This window comes from Monodon monoceros, unplaced genomic scaffold (genome assembly GCF_005190385.1).
Source record: "Monodon monoceros isolate NGI ecotype Baffin Bay Population unplaced genomic scaffold, NGI_Narwhal_1 Super_Scaffold_3, whole genome shotgun sequence".
NCBI lineage: Eukaryota > Metazoa > Chordata > Mammalia > Artiodactyla > Monodontidae > Monodon > Monodon monoceros.
In genome coordinates this window covers 96,720,948-96,742,632 of record NW_021703780.1, presented here as the reverse complement: position 1 = coordinate 96,742,632, position 21,685 = coordinate 96,720,948, and the positions used below count along the sequence as shown (strand labels likewise).

The 21,685-nt window shown below is 45.5% G+C and overlaps 1 protein-coding gene across 7 annotated transcripts in view; it reads right to left on the bottom strand.

Annotated features, from left to right (window-relative positions):
• ATG7 (autophagy related 7) overlaps window positions 1–21,685 on the bottom strand; it is a 237,231-nt gene that overhangs the window by 204,605 nt on the left and 10,941 nt on the right. For 3 of the 7 annotated variants that reach the window (XM_029242464.1, XM_029242467.1, XM_029242470.1), the window contains exons 2-7: window positions 16,804–16,976; window positions 16,273–16,327; window positions 9,277–9,394; window positions 7,351–7,428; window positions 3,867–3,983; window positions 2,436–2,585 (exon numbers count right to left, since the gene is read on the bottom strand). In XM_029242464.1, coding sequence (XP_029098297.1) covers window positions 2,436–2,585; window positions 3,867–3,983; window positions 7,351–7,428; window positions 9,277–9,394; window positions 16,273–16,327; window positions 16,804–16,963 — 678 coding nt within the window. In that variant the 5' untranslated portion in view covers window positions 16,964–16,976. Of the gene's footprint in view, window positions 1–2,435; window positions 2,586–3,866; window positions 3,984–7,350; window positions 7,429–9,257; window positions 9,488–16,272; window positions 16,328–16,803; window positions 16,977–21,685 lie in introns of those variants that run through there. The other 4 variants (XM_029242465.1, XM_029242466.1, XM_029242468.1 and 1 more) reach the window with 3 other exon arrangements.

The following is a 21,685-nucleotide window of genomic DNA, read 5'->3' as shown; positions in this document are numbered from 1 at the left end:
ACAACAAGACTGGGCACAGATGCACAGATAAACAACCAAAAGTACCATCCATATTATTTCGTTGGCACTTCTTTTCCGTGACTTGGGTTTCTAGTTAACTTTCCACAAGTCAATGTCTCATCTCCCCTAGAAGGCAAGAACAGGTATAATCATATTTCATAATTTCTGGCTCATAGGAGGTGCTCGGTATATGCGCTGAGCCATGCCAGGCTTTCCTGAGATCAACCTTAGCCAAGCGAAGGATCTGTGTCTGAGTTGGCCAGTGGCTGGCCTCCAGGTCGGGGCCCTGGCGAACACGCCAAGACCGCTTCAACGGAGACTCCAGAGAGTCATCCAGTCGTTAAAAACTGGCTGCTGCTGATAGGGCTTCCCTGGTGACGCAGTGGTTGAGAGTCCGCCTGCCGATGCAGGGGACGCGGGTTCGTGCCCCGGTCCGGGAGGATCCCACGTGCCGCAGAGCGGCTGGGCCCGTGAGCCATGGCCGCTGAGCCTGCGCGTCCGGAGCCTGTGCTCCGCAACGGGGGAGGCCACGACAGTGAGAGGCCCGTGTACCGCAAAAACAACAACAACAACAACAACAAAAAACTGGCTGCTGCTGAGAAAGAAAGAAAGTGAGCACCTGCTGTTATGCTGGGCATTTTATCCACATCATCACGTTTCACCTTCAGCAGCCGTGCAGGAGGTAGGATTAGCACCACAGAACAGGTAGACCCAGGTGAAGAAAGGGTGTGCAAAATCCCCAAGTTCACGGAGCTACTAGGTGGCAATGCTGGGCATCAAAGCCAGGCTTATTTGATTCCAAATGTCAAGCAGGGACCACCTCTCCCCCAGTGACATGAGAATGGAATGGAAGAAAGTGCAAAGGCTTTGGAATGAGACAATTCGGCCGTGTGACTCTGAGTCTCATTTCTGTCAAACAGGAAAAGCAGATACTGAGAATACCTATTTCACCAAGTTATTACGTGATCCAGTACATGAAAGCCCCTTTTAAACTGTCACGTGCTCTGCAAACTGTTATTTCAGTAGAGCTGCCCTCTGGGGAGGACCACGCATTCACCACACACAACATGAAATCCAGCTGCTTTGACACCCAGGCCGTTTCGCCCCACCTGCCGTCACAACACGGCCTCGCCCTCCACTGGGCTTCAAATCATCAATGGTTGGTCTCGCGGCTACTAATTTAGCTACAGTTCCGTGAACATGCCTGGGGTGGTGGTGGTGGGGAGAATTTTAATAAAAATCCAGTCCTCAGTCATCAATTTAAACAGGGTTCCCTCTGAAAAACAAAATGCTAATGTGTTTGAGAAAAAAAGTGTACTTACAAAAAGTTATCTGAAGTTCAGGCTAAGAGTCAGGGCACCAGGGAGAGGCCTGTCTCTTCTCAGCCCTGATACATCTACACAGTGACCGAAATTCTCCCACTTAATTTCAAAACTGCATAATACTCATCATGAATTTTTTTATTTTTAACTTTCAGTGTCCGATACAGCTAAGACACCTTACTATGTATCTCATCACATCGAAAAGACATAGTACTCTTTCCCTCATTCAAAAGAATTGTATTCAGGGCCTGGTACAAGGGCTGGCCACCACGCTGACACGGGTACGTCAGACTTGGTCCTTGCCCTCTGAGCGCCTACAGCCTAACAGCACAAAAGGCACTGTATGCAAGCGAGTGAGTGGAGCAGGCAAGGGGGAGGTCGGGGGGCAAGGGCAGTGAGGTCAGAGGGGACAGGTCACACCTGCCACACCATGAGAAGGCCTCACCGTGGAGGCAGGGTTTCAGCAAGGGGAGAGAGTTTCTTAGAATCCACACAGGCAGGACCTCTTTCAGGAAGATGATAACAACACAAGGACAAAGAGAGATGGAGGAAAAGTTCTAGGTGTATTTGCTCAGGGGGCATGTCTGGTGGAAAACAGCGAATCTTAGCTGGAGCAATGGTTTGTGAGGAAAACAGTGGAAGATGAGGCAGGCAAGGTGGTTTGGAGGCAGAAGGAAGACACTGTGGACTCTTGATCCGTGAACGACACAGGGAACGTGAGGGGTCTGAGGGAGATCCTTCCCACGGGGAAGCAAGAGACTCTCACTGTCTAGCAGTGAGAGGACCGGGACCTGAACTAGCATGGTAGCTCTGGCAATAAATGAAAATATAGATACAAAATGTATCAGGAAGAAAAACGGAAATAACTTTACCACTAAGAGGAAGCGAGGAATCCAAAATTACTCTGAGGTGTCACAGAGCTAAGAAAATCTGGCGGAGGAGCTGATTTGGGAACTGCAGGGGTGGAAGAGGGTAAAGATAAAGAAATGTTCTGAAATGTTCTTCGTAGGGCTTAAGAAACCTAAACGAGTACAAATTTTGCAGTGGTCTATCATAACATGAACATCAGATTTTCTTACTGGATAATAAAATGATACTCAAAGTTTCTCTGACCTTGGTCCTCTGACCTTGGAAGAAATCACTGTAGTGTTTAAGCAAGGAAACCAGCACCATGGTCTCATCATACTTGATTAAGAAGTAAGGCAGTGCTGGGACTCCTTCTGTTTGACAAAGATCATCATAGGCTCGTTCAAGGGCTTGAATCTGAAAACAGGAAACACTGAGTTATTCTCTAGACAATTACACATCTAGTTCTGAGCTAAAAATTGACATAAAATAAAAGGTGTTACTTTCAAGCCAGAAGACTGTAAACGACTGATCACACTTTTGCAGCAAACAAACATAAGAGTGCCCCAAATCATACCACCTCACTTTTATATGATGCTTTCCATGTGCATGGTGAAGTGTCTCAGACAGGGGCACAAAGGGACATTGTATGGAACAGCAGGATGGCTCCCGGTTCCCTAAGATGTCGCCACAAAGGTTTAGAGAGGTAGCCGAGCATTATCTCTCCTGTGACAGCCAAGCATGAATCTACCACAGGATGAATTTTTCCTTGACCCTTTCTATAATTTTTAACAGCTTTATTGATACATGCTTACTTCACTTACAATACAATTGACTCATTCACAGTGCACAATTCAATGTTGTTTTTAGCATGTTCACAGGAATTTGCAACCATCACCCCAATAACCTGAGAACATTTTTGTCCCCATTAAAAGAAACCTCAAACCCATCACCAGTCAATCCCTAGGAATACTCTTTTTCTCCCACTTATATTTCTCCTATTAATTCCACAAAACCATAACCTTTGACTTGTCTTAGTAACTGAGCTTACTATTATTTTTAATTAATAAGGGCTGCTCCCTGGCTTTGGAATTCAGGGTTTCAGCGAATGTCGCGCTTCATGAATTCAAGTCACCTTGCCACTCAATCTTTGCCTCGACAACAATCAGAATTTGGGGGGTGAGGGTCTGTGTTCTACCAACCTGATTATTTTCACTGCTCTTCTGGAAACCATCTCTAATGACCTTATTGTCTTTCTTCAACTGCAAAGACTAGCTCTACATGTACTGTTCTTAATGTAGAAGCTCTGCAACTTGGCGCAAAGGAAGGAGGAGATCTTCTATTTGGTTTCAAAGACTCTCTCCCCAAAGTATATTGCCTCATGATCCCCACACTGAGAGTGGAGACCACACTTTGGCAAATTCCTGCAGTCTTTCAAAATGTTTCTGTAATGCCTCCCTCACTGCTTTTAGCATTTCAACCAATGTTGCTGAGAACCTGGAGGAGCGCTGCTCACTCTTCAAAATGCGCTTACAGACACTGTGCAGGTAAGTCTGCTTCCAGTACCAGTTTTGGAGGATTCCACAGGAACCACCTCTTCAGCCAGACGAGTGCCAGCGTGTCTTTAAAATGAGCTAGATAAACTATTCATGCATGTTAAACCCAGTTTTACCCGCATTTTGTTTTATTTGTTGATACCTGTGGTGGTGAGAACCTTTGATCCAAGCCCACTGGCCCCCGAATGAGGGGTATACTCTCTGGAAGGCAGAGAGCGGGGGAGCAAAACCAATAGTAGAAGTGGTACTTCTTTAGATCCTAGAAGAAGCAATATAACATATCAGGACAGCGCCAATGGTTAAACTGAAATGCACCTATTAATTTAACTTCCCAGTAGCTACGTAAGACAGAAAACTTTAATGCACACAAGATACAACCAGCTTGTCAGAAATTCTCATCTCCAGCAGAACTCATGATAGGATATGGAAACTCTGTGTTCATCCAAAATATTCCCACACACCACACACTAATATATCATGGTAGACATAATATATTTTATAGGCCACTTGCTAACAGGAAGTATTCAGTAAGTAATTGACATTGTCGGCATCATTGTTTAATACACAAAACCACCCTGGGAGGTAACCGTTATCGTCCCATTTTATAGACAGGAAACTGAAGCTTACAGAGGGGTGAAAAAGCTTGAACAAAACAAAGATACTAAGTGGCAGAGAGGAGAGCAGAATTCTACTTCCAATACTTAGGCTCCTGTCCACGGTTCCACACATACATAGTGTGCCATCTGTGGAGGTACGACCTCCAAACAGTTACCACTCTTTTCACAACTGAATGAACTAAGCATGCTATTAAAGTTATTAAAATGTTCTATTCATAACCTATATATGCCTGAGATAATATAATGCCGTTTTCAGAAATGCCATGTTGGTGAAATTCAAGTCAACGACTAAGCACTTGCTGTGTACAAGGCAAAATGTTAAGACACTCTGACAATAAGAAGATGAATAAAACCCAGTCCAGCCCTCGGGCAGCTCAGTCTCTGCAGGGAGCAGAGATAAAGTAAGTACATGATCAGCTGTATGAGTCACAGGAGAGCTTCTACAAGCTAAGGAGCATCGATGATATAAGAGGTCACATCTTCAGGGGTGTATGTGGCTGCCCCCTGACCAGGGGAGGTGATGAAGGGGCAGTGACCTGTGAGGCTGTTCTAGATGCCATTCCCACTCAGGTCAAACGCTCTCGCCTCTGAATTCCTACACCAGGTGTGGCCTGAGTCACTCACATGGGAGGACCCCATGGTTATGTGGGTATCTGACAGCTTCCCCGCCAGTCCGTTACCACTGACCACTATGCAGTTTATTTGGCTACTTAATATTTCCTCTCGAATCTTGCTAAGAATAAAGAGGGGATGGCTGGTTGGAGACTTTTCATTGAGATATAATTCACGTACCATGAAAGTCGCCACGTTAAAGCGTATGAGTGGTTTTCTACTACAGTGACAAGGTTGTATCACTATCCCCACCAATTTCAGAACATATTCATCACCCCAAAAAGAAACTCCAACAGCAGAAGCTCCCCATTGGTTTATTAGTTAGAAATACCATTCATAGAAAACTCTTCATTCGCCTCACTCTCATCCCCTGGAAACTCCTAGTCTGTTTTCTGTCTCTATGGATTTGCCTGTTCTGGGCTTTTCAAGTAAATGGAGTCATACTAGATGACTTTTTAAATATAAACTTACACATAAATGTGTGTCCAGATGAAAAAGTCTAGTAATTATAGTTCCCACAGTCTTTAATTCCGCCCACTAATTGATCAACTAAGAACAAATTCCCTTTAACAACAGCAAAGCAAACTGAAAAACTGAAATTAATAAAGTGTCTGTACCTTTGAGTCCTAAAAAGAGTAGAAAGGAAAGCAGAAAACACCTCCAGAGATTATTCTATGTTCTTTGTATTTAAATGATTTTTCATAATTGATCTTTAGTAAAAGGTTAAACAATTCAAGATGAAGGACTTCACAGTTTCTAAGAAGCTTCATCAAGTCATCTTCAGAAGTCAAAAGGCTTGAATTTCTTAGAATTATTTGGGGATACAAAGGATCTAGATTACATTAAACATAAAGCCCTTTGTGTCTGATGATTTTTTAAGACAGAGACTTTTAAATTTTTTAAAGTCAGGCTAAGAATGCTCAGTAGAAAGGGCAACAGGGCCAATGCACATAATGACTCTGGGAAATGCCTTAAAACTTTAAGTGGGAGCTAAGACTATTTTCTCAGTTAAATGCAAATTGTCAATTAGATTATACTAACTAGAATTCTTGGTACAGAAAATGTATTGATGTTAAAGTAAGAAAACCAAAGTCTTTAATTAGCACTGCTTATATTTATCCTAGTACTGAGCTTACAAAATTACTCAAATTTACAAATTATTAATGCCAAATTGGGCCTAGCAATCCCCTGAAGAATTTGAACCTTTTTCTATCTCGCCACTATCACACAGAAAGCATTTTAACTTGTTGGAAAATGTGCTCCTTGTAGATGGCCCCCCAGGGTATCGCTTCCAGTGTGGACCCTGTCTCTCTCTCCTTTGCCTTGGGCGGTACATCAGAGAGGCAGCATGAGTTAGAAATGGAGGACTAGTTCATGGGGGACGAAGAAGGCAAGACCTATAACTGGCAAATGAAAAAAGGAAGAAAAATGTAGGGAAGAGGGTTAATATCCGAAACGGATGAACCTGGGGTGAAACAGCCAACACACTTAATACGTGTCAACATCAGTACGTTTACATGCCCACCCCAAAAAATGTATTATAAAGAAATAAAGAGGAAAAGAAAATCAGCGTGGCCAACGTTGTTCACTGTAACATTTTTTTATAATAGTGAAGACTGACAACAACCTAGACATACCTGAGTCTAAAGAACATACACTTGACAGAATATTATATTGTCAACATAATTATAAAGGATAAACTAGTTTTATATGTAGATATATGGATACACACATGTATGCACATATATGTATATACACACACACGTGTGTGCACGTGTGCATGTAGCTGGTACTTCTACAATCAGCCCTTACCTTCCTCCCACTTTCCCCATCACCACGACCAGATCCTTTCCCTGCTTCCCTAGGCAGCAGATGTTACCCTAATGTGATTTTTTTCTCCTCTTCAAGGCTGCCCTTAAGGTTCACTTTAATTAGGTTTCACTTGCAAAAAATATTTTTCTTTCTTAAAAAAACACAGTTGTGTGGACAAGCTATGTAGGGTGATCCCCTCTCATCTAGAAGCCACCTGGGGATGGCTAAGATCCCTGAGTCGTTACCTGTTCCTCGTGTCGATGGACCCAGCAACTGAGCTCTGCAGCGCTGAACTTAACAAAGACATTAGCAATGATGAACTGTGGTCTGGAACCCGACTCTGTCACATCCTAAATGATGAGAGTCAGGCAACAACCACCAGTACGATCAGTGAGAATGAATTAATTTTGCATCAGTGGTAAGGGCCAGCACCATCCGGCCACTAACAGAGCATTTCTTTAACAGCCATGACTTGACTAACACAAGGGAGAAGCTTCAGGGAGAAGAGAGCAGACTGACCCACTGGCGCACTGGGCTTGGCCAGGGCAGTCAGCAGTCTAGATGCAGCCGAGTCCGCGGACTTACCGCAAATGTCAAGAGGAGGAACTTGTTGAGGAGGACAGGGTTGTCAAGAGCAGCCCCCGATCTGATGGATTCCCAGATCTGCCAGAAGAAGGAAAAGCATCAAGGCAGGTGCCAGGGCCTCCTCCCTCCCAGACACACGTGGAGCTGCCCAGCAAGCCCTTCCTGCCCGCAGGCCCAGCACCACTCATCATGGGCAGTGACGTGCGTCACCACTCACTCTGCCCCCTTCACACTGCCTCTCCCCCAGCCCCACTCCCTGCAGAGACTGAGGAAAGTCAGAGAACCCAGAAGCCTCCTCTCAGTGGGGCTCAGCATCAGAGAAGGCAACCAGCCTGTTTACGGCTTCGTTACTTCCTTCAACAAATATTTACTTATTCTCAACTACAGAGCAAGCATATCGGGGCTACAGAAATAGGAGACACAGTCCCCACCCTCAAGAAGCCAACAGGCTGTGAGAGAGCCAGGCGTCAATGTCTGTACACCACTAGGCAGCAGGTGCCCTCACAGGAGGGTGGACAGTTCCTGGGAGGAGCCCTGACCTCAGCTAAGGACACGGGAGGGAAAGGAGCCAGGGAGGTGCTCCGGAGGCAGTGATCTGAACTATGTACAGGGATTTCTTAAAAGTCTTATTTGGGATTATCTTTCCCTGAAGAAGAAAAAAAATCACGAGTATGGATACTCAGCACGGACTGTGACTGGAAGCAGAAGCTGGTCCTGGTCAGTGGCTGCTGACTGCAAGATGCTTTAGTAGTGAAGATTAGTTGCTAAACTTTGTGTCACTAAGCAAGACAAACAGGTGTGTCAATAAGAGCCATTGCCCACATGTGAGTGGAAGAGGGAAACAAGGAAAGAGAAGTTCCTGCTATTGGAATAATAACCTTGGAGGAGCTGGACCACAGGAGAGGAGGCCCCGCTTCTGAAAAACCAGGGTGGGGCGGGAACTGCTGGGGGTTGCGGGAGGCTGAGCCTCGGATGAGGGATGAGGATAGGATTCCTGTGGGGAGCAACGTGCTTTTTTCGATGATGGCCTAAGACCTGACCCACCTCTTTGGAGTCGGCCTTTGACATGTGCAGCCAAAGCAGGAGCCCAGGAGCAGTCGAGCCGCAGGCCAAGTTAATCAACCATGGTCACCCATCCCAGGGGACGGGAAGGGCTCCCTCCTCAGGCCAAAGGCAGGAGACCTCCCTCTCTGACCACGACCCTCACATAAATCAGACTCTTTTCTAAGACTAGTGTGAAGACCATCGACTAAGTGGGTGTTAGAGGGGCTGGGATAAACTGCCCCTCATGTATTCCTCACACTAACTCAGATGTGAAGAAGTAAAAGAAAGACATTCCAGGCAGAGAGAACATCATGTCTCAAGGAGAGAGGAGAGAACAAAAAGTGGTGAAGGAAGGAATTCTAAGTGATTTGCTATGACTGGATCAAAGACAGCGAGGGCAAGAGTGACAGGACAGAAAGGCCACAGGGCCACAGAGGCCAGGCCACAGGGAGCCTTGTAAATGAGATGGAGCCATTTAGATCCAGCCCTGAGGGCACTGGAGAGACTACATGATCAGTTATGACAGCACTACAGTGCTTAGAACTAGAAAGCCTCTTCAAGGGGCATGAAGAACAGAGAACCCAAATGCATTCAGACACAGGAACAGAACTCACAGAGAGAGGTCAAGCTGCTGCAAAATGCTAACTAGAGATCAGCAGCAGAGCTTTCACACCCTGCCCTGCACTGACCTTCCAGCCTATCCCCAGGCGAGAGCCTCGCTGTCTCCCCCCTGACCTTCCCGTCAATGCGGAAGTCCACAGTTACGCTTGAATACTGGCTATATACTAGCTTCTATAACAGACTCATGCACCTCAGGATCAGAGGCATCATGCCTGTGGGACCATGGAAAATATGACAGGTACCTTATGTTTCCCAGCTAACCTCGTTTGCTGCTTGTTCCAGAAGTAGCTTCTTATCTGCAGCCTTGAAAGCCTCGAGTGTGTTGGTGTTATACAGCGTTCCAACCGCCGGGCAGCAGCGGGCTGGTGTGGGAGCATTCCTGGATACAGAGAAACATGGTTAACAGGCACAGCTGGGACTCAGAGAGCCAGGGACTGACAGACAAACCAGACTACAATGGGAGACAAGGACAGTGCTCTGCAGGGCAAAGAGAAGACTGATTCATATTTCTTTGGAAAAAGATGAATATTGAGCTTCCCTGGTGCTGCAGTGGTTGAGAGTCCGCCCGCTGATGCAGGGGACACGGGTTCGTGCCCCGGTCCGGGAGGATCCCACATGCCGCGGAGCGGCTGGGCCCGTGAGCCATGGCCGCTGAGCCTGCGTGTCCGGAGCCTTTGCTCCACAACGGGAGAGGCCACGACAGTGAGAGGCCCGCGTACCGCAAAAAAGAAAAAGATGAATATCATTGCTTAAGAGGTAAAAACAGGCACTATACCCCCCCAAAGCCTCTATATTCCCCTTCCCCTAATCCCTCGGCATGCTCTTCTTCCACTGCCCCCAAATATAAGCTATTTTCCCATTTAAAAAAATTCTTTCCCATCTCTCACCTGAAAGGGAAACATGATTTATGGAGCTTCTACTGCGCCAAGAACTATACAAGGTTTCAGTTCTCACAAGAGTTTGTTCTCTGACTTCAGGTTTAAGTAACTTGCTTAAGGTCACATAATAGGCAGAGCTGGGGCCTCAAATCAGAACTGGTTGACTCTAAGGTACTGTGTTGCCCACTCCCCACTCAAGCACTCCCAGGCGTCAACAGCCTGCTGCAAACCCTCCTCTTCCAGGAAGCCATCCATCCTGCCTTTCTCTGGTAACAAGCATAATTTATTTTAGAGTGTTTTCAAGACTAACATTCACACACCCACCCTGAGGACAGTAAGCTCCTTGAGGGCAGGGGCACGCCTCCCTCCTCTGCCTACCCCACGCCCTCTCCTGCCACAAACAGGTTGTGCATGGAGCTGCTGCAGGGCATGGCCCCATGGGCATCGGAGCCAAACAATGCGATGAGACACACTGCACCTGGGCCACCTGTGTGGCCATGTTGTGCCACATGTGTGTCACATTCTGCACTGTCACCGAAGGCTTCAGAGTAATCAAGGTCAGGGGAGGAGAAGGAGGAGATGATACTGAACACAAACTCAGATGGGGAAAAACCTGGTCTCATCTCTAAAATGATTAACTTGTGTTTCAGAGGTTACAGATGCTAAATGAAAACAGTGCTCATTTCATTAGTAGTTGAATACTGTGGTCACAACTACTGCAGAGAGGATGCATTTTTACTGATTAGACTGATGGTAGCTGTACGGTTTAAAAGACCCAGCGTTTCTTCCTTTGGAGTCTGAGTAAAATTGGTTTGGGAGGTGGGGAGCGCTGCAAGGAGAGATCTAAACCTAGAACAGGTGTGGAGGGGTGCAACAGGTGTGGAGGTTCCACCAAATGCTAGGTCCTGGGAGAGAAGTAACTTCCAAAGGCCAGAGCCTTCCTTCGGGAGCTGATGGGTCAGCGGATCACAGGCTGTTTGTCACCACTCTACTCCAATAGAAGAATATTCTTCATCCAGGTGAGATAAGGACATCAAGGATAGTCTTGAGGAGAAAAAGAAATCACAAAGGGACAAGATTAAGCCTAGAGGGAAAAAGAAGGAAGCAGAGCAGTTGGTAAACTAGGCCTTCCACATTCAGACGTGGCTTTATGAAATGACTGCTGAAACAGAGGGAAGGATGCTCTGATTGAATCTGGTTCCCTCCCTCCTAGAGTCCAGATGTCCCGAGTGTGCGAATGCCAGGCCAAAGCCTTGCTCTGAGAGCAGAGGAAACTAAAGCACAAGAATGCAAGCAGCTGCCAGGACAGCGACACTCCTAGGACATGAGTCCTCGTGCGAGTTAATTACCGAGGACAAGCTGAGTTTCAAAAGAGAAGCATTTTTCATGACTAAAGTTCCACCAGGGGAGGCGGCCAAGGGAAAGAATTTAAGAAGTGATAATGGGAGGGAAAGCCATTCTAGCAGTTTCTCCAGGTTCAAGTTCCACTCGTTCTACAAAGAGGTGGTTCAGATAAGGACTGGAAAGAGCCCTAGACTTGGAAACTAGAGAATTCAGTCCAAATCCTGATCCTGGATATTTATGAGTTTAGTTTCCTAGGATTCCATTTCTATGAAATATCCAGAGCAGCCAAATCCATAAAGCCAGAAAGTAGATTCATGCTTGCCTAGCGCTAAGGAAAGGGAGGAGGGAGGGATGGAGAGTGACTGCTAAGGGGTACAGGGCTCCTCTTTGGGGTGATGAAAATGTTCTGGAATTAGACAGTGGTGGTGGTTGCACAACCTCATGAATATATGAAGAAGTGCCGAATTGTCCATTTTAAAAGGGTTAATTTTATGGTGTGTGAAGTGTATCTCAATAAAGCGATTTTAAAAAACCAGAATTAGAAATCTTCCCCAGCTCTTAAAGCCAACAGTGAACTCTCAAAAACGTACACACTAACCAGGTAAAGAATGGATCCCACAAAGGCCTAAAGCCTGGGCCTGCCTGGGGATGTTCCCTCTGGACATCTGGCCTTCATGTCTCTCAGTCTCACGGTGATAACTCAGGAAAGTACCGTGGCTGTTCTGGAGTCTCCTGGACAAAGGCAGGCATGCGGCCAGAGCCTCCAGGACAGACAGGCAGTGGGGGTGGCCGGGATGGAATAGATTCCCCCAAAAGAAGCACAGAGGTCGCTTTTCACACCCGGAGAAAGCTTTGCCACGTGTGCACAGCTTCACATGCCCGTGGGGAGCTTTGGGAACCTAAGTCACACTCAGTCTGGGGGCACGACTACGTTACTTACTGCTTTCTGTAATAGTGTCTGAGTTTCTGTCCGTCACATCTTGCAACAGAGTCCATTGGTGCCTTTCCACCAACCACACCACACCCCGTTTGGACAGCCAGGGCCTCAGACTGCTTGTGCAACTGACTCTAGCAACTACCTGAGCAACCAGTACACGTCAGACCTGAGTTAGGTGCTAGCGAGACAGCGGAGAATAAGGGAGCCTGTGCCCTGCACAGACGATTTCGCACCTGAGTCTTATTTCCTCAGCTACTACTTAAGTTCTTTGAGGGCAGGCGTTATGCCTTCTATTTCTCTTATTAAGTCCAACTTGAGGCTTAGAAAAGAAAAATCTTTCCTATGACTACATAGATAAATGTTCCTCAAAGGAATGGACTTTTTTTTTTTTACCAGCTTCAAATTTGTATAGAGATTGTCCACCAAAATCTATTTTCCTTTCCTTCAACAGAAATAATTCTCTGATGCTTGTAGCTCAGCACCATGTCTCCCAGTCTTCCCTGCGAGAAAGGTGAGGCCTCGAGCTCTCCCTGATGGAATCTGAGGGGGGTGATGCACAGCCCCACCCCGCGAGGGCCTTTAAGAGAGTGGGTGTGTCTCTTCTGATTTTCACTCTGGTTCTCCTCCACCTCTATCTATTGCTACCAGAAGGTGACAATTCAGTTTTCAACAGCACACAAAGGCAAGCCCTCCAGGACGATGGAGCCATAAGAGGGAAGAAGACTGGATCCCCACCCTGGACTATTAAGGGGGTAAGAAAGAGACTTCCTCTGTGTTTGGGCCATTACGTGTTGGGGTCTGGTTCATCAGTATGCCCTACCCTACGACAGCACCCTCCAGTGCAAGACGGCTGGTGCCTGATAAAATACTACTTGACTGATAACTCACTTAAAACAATGTAGAGAACGGGATCTTGTGTTGCTAACTACTGGCAGAGATCCATCAGGCTTCCAGGGTCTCAGAGTAAGAGAGATTTATCTGGTCCTGTGCAAAGCTGAGGTACACTTGGCATCTATTAAAGAGTACGAGGACTGTTAGCCCTTCGACTGTATCTTATTCTTCTCTGTATGTCCAGGGCCCATCACAGTCTATTATCAAGACACAGAGGAGGCAATCAATAAGTATTTCTGAAATGACTATTAACTCTCCACGTTTATTCCAGCACTGCATTCACTGTAATGCCAATACCGGTCTTCTACCTCCGTCCAGAGCTCCTCTAGAGTTCCCCATTTCTTAAGCCTTTTTATTCCTAACACCTACACATCCTGCATACAAGGAGCATTCGGTGTTGGATGAATAAGTTCATAAAGATTTTCCCTACAAACCCATGCAGATGTTCAGCAATAAAAGCGAAGAAAGAACAATAATAATGAAAATAATTTGGATACAAAAAACCTCGTTTCTCCTGAGGAGCCCCAAGTGTCTTTATTAAACTTCCTAACTGTCTTGGTCTGCCTGAGAGGCTGTTAACACGACACCACAGACTGGGTGGCTACTAAACATTAGATATTTATCCCTCACAGTTCTGGAAGCTGAAAGTCCAAGATCAAGGGGTCTGCACAGTCAGGTTCTGGTGAAGATCCTCTTCCTGTTGCAGACTGCCTGCTTCCAGTTATGGCCTTGCAGGGTGGAGGGGGAGAGCTAGCTCTCCGGGGCCTCTGTTAGAAGGACACTAATCCCATTCACGAGAGCCCTGCCCTCATGCCCTCACCACCTCCCAAAGCCCCACTTCCTTAGACGATAACCCTGGGCACTGGCTTTCCAACATATGCTTTTTTTTTTTTGCGGTACGCGGGCCTCACTGCTGTGGCCTCTCAGGCTCCGGACGCGCAGGCTCAGCGGCCATGGCTCACAGGCCCAGCCGCTCTGCGGCACGTGGGATCTTCCCGGACCGGGGCACGAACCCGTGTCCCCTGCATCGGCAGGTGGACTCTCAACCACTGCGCCACCAGGGAAGCCCAACATATGCATTTTTGAAGAACACAAACATTTGAATCACAGCACCAACCATCCTAAGAAAAGGGGACCCAGAAAATCACAAACTTTTAAAACTGGAAGGAATGTTAGAAGCTGGGAGCTACAGATGAGGCAACTGAAGCTGGGAAAATGAGAAGGACTTATTCCAGGACACACAGTTAATCAGCTGCAGACAGCAGGCCTTCAAGCTTCCGATCCGGGGCCCCTATGTCTTATTCTCGCCCATCTCCCCCAGCGCCCACCACGGAGCCTCACACGAGCATTCAAAAGCCAAATCACAAATTATGACCAGGAAAAGAGAGCAATTTGTGTGAAAGCCGTAGCTGCAGGATCACAGATTTTCTTACCTCCTTCAACCAAAATTTCTGGATTGCTAAAGTTTAAGATGCTTGGACTTTGAAACAAGATCAAACCTAACTTCTGTGAACTGCATTTTTCTATAATTAATTGTGCCAAAGAATAAAATTATTGAAACTCAGAAAATAACAACTTTCAGTCTAGTATCAGAATAGACGGGAGCGAGGGTAGCTTGCAATAAACGCTGGACTCTCCAGATTAACGTAGCAGACTACACTGCTGCTATTCCCCCTCTACCAGCTCCAGATAATTCAAGGCTGTACAATGAATATATTTTCCTCATTATCTGGTAATTGCTCCAAAATTCAGTCAGTCTTTCCCAACACAGGAGACAGATAACTAAGATTTAATTTGTTTTCAGAAGCGATCACAAGGATTTTTTATGGAGCAAGAAAGCTCTGAAGGGAACAAGAAACATCAACACATACCTTTTAAAGATATAAAGGCTAACATCATTTTCCATTCATGTTGCACAATTCAATTTCACAATTTGATTGTGATAGAGGAATAAAATGTATTGACTTTTGAAGAGATTTTTATTTTCTAATTCTAGGGAGACTTTATTTGAGATGCCCTAACCTTTGACTACCGCCATGTTCAGGCGGTCCTTAGCAAACACCTCTTCACTTTCCCCAGACCCCCGACCCTGACACAGCTGACACATGCAGGAGCAGGAAAAAGCTGCCCTCCCTCCCTGAAGCCTTTGACCCTTCAACTCTCAGTTATCCTAAAGCCTCTCAGCATGGTTTCTGCTCCACCCTTTTGTGCAGAATTTACTTTCTCAAACAACCCAATCAACAATTCCAGCAACCCTAGCACTGAACTCTGATGCTTCTGCTTCTGATGCTGTTGACCCTCTCTTCCCTTCCTGAAGACAGCTTCTCTGGTTCTACTTCTCTGACAAGTCCTGTCTCTTTGGTGAGTTCTGTGTCCCCTTGCCCACCCTAATCAGGTCCATTCACTATTCCAGCCCTTCGCTCTTCTTACACTGTAGTCTCTTCCCCTCTTACAGCCTCACGACCTCTACGTGGATGACCCTCCCTCCTGGATGCCAGTGCTCCCTGGACATTTCTACTGGACGCTGTCACCTCAAACTCAACATGTTCTAAAACAAACTTACCTCCTGCCCAAACTGTATCTCCCTCCTGGCTTCTCAGTTTCTACAGAAGACAGCAAAATGCCCCCGGCTACTCAGACTGCAACTTCAGAAATACAGTTTATTTCTCTCTTACCCTTGCTTCCTAAATTTAGCCACGTGTAACCTTGGGCAAGTCATTTTACCTTTGAACCCATGGTATCCTCATCTGTAAAAGAGAGAAGAACCACACCTGGCAGGTCTGAAAGGATTATGTATGGAAAATAAGTCAATAATTAAGTCAATAAATGTCTCTCTTCTCTCCAGCAACTCCCCACGGCTCCCAATTAGTCAGAAAAATCTCTTTGAGGGCATATGTCATGTTTCTTTGTATATCCCTACAATGCCTTGCACAGTGACTTGTATACAAAAGTAGCCTAATAAATATTCATTGATGTACCTAATAGGCTGCGATACATAGCTGCTGAAAAAATGAATCAGATAGTCCTAAGCCTCTAGCACTTGTCTCTGTGCCATGGGAGGTACAAGAGAATCATGAGAAGCTGGCCCTGCTCACTGGAAGCTTCTGTAGTGCCCCACGTGGCCCACCTACGATGAAGGTTAAGAATGCTCATTCCTTGCAAAAAAACAGTGTTCTTTATTTTATATTTTGAGCAAAAAATACTCACATGTCAAAAGCACTGAACTCCAATGTTAAGCGAGCTGGCAGCCCAGCAGAATCACCTGGACAGAAGCATTATCAAATAGTCAATTACTAGTCAGTAATAGTGGCATTTATAACAAAAACGTTTGTGAGTAATTTTGCTCTTTTGGTTGAGCCCAAAGTGCCCCATCCAATACCTGGTCATCCAAACTAAACAGGGACATAGCAGAAGATGACAGATTTCATGAATTCAAAGAATTTGCCAAGAATACAAAACAAGACTCATTGGGAAAAATATTTCCAATCCCATCCCCCAACAATACTAAGTAATCGGTATTAATTCTTTGGATTAATAAATTAGGTTCTCCCTTTCTTTTCCCCATAGGAGAAAAGGAGTGAAAGTGAACTTGGGTCAAAAGCCAGGAAGTAAAATAGAAACCAGTGAATAGTATTAATTATAAAAGTCAAGGACATCCCTTCCTGAGGGAAAGCTGACCCTATACTGGGCAGAGAAGGTAACAGAAGAGGGCAGAAGATGGAGTTCCCCATCGCCTACCATTGTAGTAATAACCCTTAATGTCCTTGGGAGCTTCATCCAACCGATACTCATTCAGCTTCTTCTGGGTCAACTCATGCCAGAATCCAACATCCAAGGCACTGCTGAAGGGGGCAAACTGCAATTTGGAGAGTCCGGGATCCCCCATAACTGCCGCCATTATTTACTGCCTGCTAAAACCAAAACAGAACACAGCAACAATGCACAAAACATGGTGAGAAACGACATTTGTAATCATGGGCTTAGTCAAAACAAACAAACAGAAAGTAACGAGAGGTAGATGGGGTGCCTGAAGACACAACTTTGGAAATCAACCTGAGGAATCTGGCTACGTTGCCAAGTTTAGTCTCCTTACGACACAACTGAACTTCCTGGCCTTCACTTTGGTGCATCTCCCTTTCTCATTAAAGTCGGTCTGACTGATGCACTAGCGTTATTCCTTCTTCGACACGGTCATAGTCTCAAAAGTTTCTGCCAACCCGCGTTGTCCTAGGGAACTTTACAAGCACAAAACCTGAAGTCCAGCCAGTTGGCATCACAGCCATGCAAACTGTCTGGATTCTGAGTGAGGCAGTGCTTGAACACCCCAGCCGAGGAGGATGAAGAAGTTTCCCCCACCCTAACCACAGTACCAGAATTTCTTCGAAATCTCATGTTTTGTCTTTCAAATGCAGAAAACTTGCATTTTACGCTACCATATATTTTTTAATATTTCATTCTCCCCCTCAAATCATCAAATAAATTTGACTGTCCTGGCAATCAGGCATGTGTACACTGTAACTCCCCACATGGCCTGCACACTCTCAGGGGTACACAGACCCCAGGGGGAGAAGCACAACACTACAGGAGCTTCGCAGTTCCAAAAGCACAAGTTGATGAGGTCACTTTCCATCCTGTCCAACTGCCGCAAGACAGATGAATATTTCTGCAGTAGAATGTATGAACAGTCACAACAGACGGATAAATCAAAAAAAAAAAAAAATAGTTCACATCTACTCAGAGAGGTTTTGTTTGAGTTTTGTGCCAAGGTTATTAAACCCCTTTCAGTTTTCTAAACTTGTTAGATATTGGAATTAGAGACAAGGAGCTTTGGTCCAATGGTGACGACACGGTAAAATGCAAAGTGAGCACTACATAAACACACTCGAAACCAAGAAAGAGGAGCCAAGTGTGGGTAGGAGCCGGGCGAAAGGCTCTGCGAAGCGGCTGGGCACATGGCTGTCCTTAAACCCTCTGCTGCCTCAGTATGGATCTGTGGCATCACGCACCAGACAATGCCCAACTGAGTGTTTTCAAACTCTCACCACCTTGAGGGATTATTAAAAAATGAAGATGCGGGACTTCCCTGGTGGCGCAGTGGTTAAGAATCCGCCTGCCAACACGGGGGATATGGGTTCAAGCCCTGGTCTGGGAAGATCCCACATACCACGGAGCAACTAAGCCCATGTGCCGCAACTACTGAGCCTGCACTCTAGGGCCGCGAGCCACAACTACTGAGCCCGTGAGCCACAACTACTGAGCCCATGAGCCACAGCTACTGAAGCCCATGTGCCTAGAACCCGTGTTCTGCAACAAGAGAAGCCACCGCAATGAGAAGGCCATGCACCGCAATGAAGAGTAGCCCCCGCTCGCTGCAACTAGAGAAAGCCCATGTGCAACAATGAAGACCCAACACAGCCAAAAATAAATAAATAAAATTAATTAATTAAAAAAAAAATGATGTCTGGTCTCCACCTTCTGGGGGGCGGGGGAGAAAGGACGGTGAGGGTGGCCGGGACTAGGACCCCAGGGTGATTCTGATTCGAGTTTGACACTGTCTTCAAGCCTTCAGGCCACTGTCACTCTTACTTTTGGAGTCTCCACCTCTCAATCATTTCAAACATATTTAAATGAACCCTCGTCCCATATTAAATAATTTCTGGCTTTTGTTCGAAAGGATCTTTATAATTTTGCACTCTCAAAATGTTCATCTTTTTGCGTCACTCCTGGGTTCATAGGCCCCAGGAAAGTTTGTGAATCCTACGTACTGTGGCTTCAGAGCCCAGTGGAGAAACAGACCCTCATGCAGATGGCCCAGGGCCCACACTTTGAGAAACGCCAGTCTAGAACACCCTAACAACCTCCTGCTTGGTTTAGCGGGCCTCCATTGCTGCTTTCTCCTCTCTTCCTCCACAACACAGCTAGCATTTTCCTTCTACTGTTGGTTTTTGAAAGTTCCCATGCTCAGCCCTCTCCTTAGTCTACAAACTTTCCCCAAAGCAAAATTATTCATTTTCCACATCCATTTCCATCTATATGCCAATGAATCTCAGGACTGTATTTCTAGTGCTAACCTCCAACCATATATTTAAGTGTCTTCCAAAGCCAGGATGTGAATTTCTCACAGATACCTCGAGTTTGACAAATCCAAAACTGAACGTACCTTTCACTAAAATTCGGCCCATGTTCCTATATGTCGTAGTTTACTAGATAGTGCCACCATACAGCCACGAAGAACCCTCAGAGTCATCTTCAATTTTTCTCTCTCTCACCTCCAATAAATCACTAAATGCTAGAGGCTCAACTATAAACAGTCCTCTGGCACTGAGATGAAGGTGGCAGCTATGAGTATTGGCCAGGAGCACGTACCGCAGCAGGGGTGTGCGCCTCAATTTTCTCCTCCCCGAAGCCCTAAGAGGAGACAGCTCCAATTTCACAGAAGAAGAAACTGAGGTTCAGAGAGATAAGAACCAACAGAGCAGCAGGCAGTGGTACAAAGGGATCTCATCTGAAATCCTCCGTGGGACGGGTCATCAGGCCCCTACACACTTCAATCATTCACAACTTAGGCTTAAAAGTCAACAGTAACTCATCATCATTTTGATGACCTGCTAAGGTCACCAAGATGGAATTTTACCAGTGCCAGTGACAAAAGAGAAAATTCTATTCCATTTTCCTATTCAGCAGCTAGGAAAAAGTGACTCAGGAGTACCACAGAAAAGAATGGACGGGCATGCCAAGAAAGAAATTTGCATAAGAGGCATATCCTTCATTTTCTGACACGTTTGGTCTTTGAGAAATTCCAAACAGAACCCAAGAGCCTATTTCACAAGAGGATGTGGTTGGTGTCCAGCTGCTAAAGTGTTGCCTGACTGGTTAAGGCAACGGAAAGTTCTTAAGCAACAGCAGCAACAAGTGGTTAGGAATCTGCTGGAAACATCTAAATAGGATACTCAACATACAGGTATCACTTAGGAACCCATACATCTATGTCACATTGCCATCTTCCCTAAATTAGAAGGGAAGACTTAAGAAGTAATGATCAGAAAGGAATTTTGGTGGAAGAGGAAGTGAGTCTCAGGTGCAAAGTCATCCATGTGTAACTAACCTAGATCCAAACATTACCTGTGTCCTGAAAAGTAAGGCTTGCACATATAACCCTGAACAGTGCAGATGAAACTTGAGGCCTCTGCTTAGCTTAGAAAACTAAAAGATTATTTCTATCACACTTCAACGTTGTATTCAGGATGTGAAACCCAAGTGTTACACAAGACGGGACTGTGTCACTTCTCATGAAAGAGGAAAGGCTCTGAGGATTTGAAATTGTAATGAACAAGAACCGCAGCAGTAGAAGAAACCCAGCAGTAACCAAAATATCCAGTTAGGATTTAACTGAAATAGCAGGCGGATGTAAAGCAATACAAACCTTCTGGGGCTGCGTCTACCACCCAAACTTATAAATTCCAGGCTTTTATGGAAATAAAACTAAGTCACGCTCGGCAACTTAAACAAGCAAGAGCTCAAAAAAAAAAACAAAAAACAAAAAACCCCGCCACTGTATGTTACTTATCAGAAGTTCCTGTCGAAATGGACCCAACCCTTGTGTTAGTGCTGGTCTTTACCAGCAAATCCCTACAGGAAATGTGTAACAGTGGTTGCCTCCCAGGAAAGAAGCTCTGGGGTCAGGAGACTGGGGTGTGGAGAGTCTTATTTTCATTGTATAACCCTTTTGCCTTTTGAATTTTATACTGTCTATGTGAAATAATAATACAGAAATAAGTAGAATAATGAAAAAAAAAAAAAGCCCTAACCCAATGGCAAGAAGAGAGGGAATGACAGATGTAAGATGACCAGCTCAACCACTTTGGTTTCAAGAAATAACACCTGGGAAACCCTGATGCAAGAACCTTGTCTTATTCATCTGTGTTCAGCACTTAGCACAGTGCCTAGAATAGATTAGTTCAGTAAATGTTGACATGAAATAGCTTTCTTCTCCCAAAAAGGGCCAAAGAATGGATGCTACAGTGAGACAAGATTTCAGCAGAGTTTGAAAACTACTAATGGCCTGTCCAAATAGGAAGTAGACTGACCAAAGAGATGATGAATCTTCCATCAGTGGACGTGTTCAAGCACATATTAGGCAATCATTTGCCACGTAACACTGCAGAGAGGATTACGGTATCAGGCAGTCATATGAGAACAGTGGTTGGCAAGCTTTTTCTGAAAAGGGCCAACTAGTAAATATTTTAGGCACTGTAGGCCAAAACAGTTTGTCATATTTTCTTCTTTCTTTCACTCTTAAAAAAAGTAAAAAAGACATTCTTAGCTCATGGACTGCACAAAAAAAGGCCTTGGGCAGGGCCATATTTGCCGACCTTGGACTAGAAGATCTTTGAAGCCTGCTGTTTTTTTGATTCTTGGAAGGTGTCAATAATGTATTTTGTTTCTAGGGAGACTGACCTCTTTGGCAGAATCTTTTCAGAGTGCAGTAGAGATCTGCAAGGGCTGCTGAGGGTGAAGCAGATTGTAAGACCGGATTCCGAGGCCACGTCTGCCATCTATGACACAAATCCGTCTTGATGGACCGGCGAATGTGGTCTCCACAGAACTCTCACACAGATGT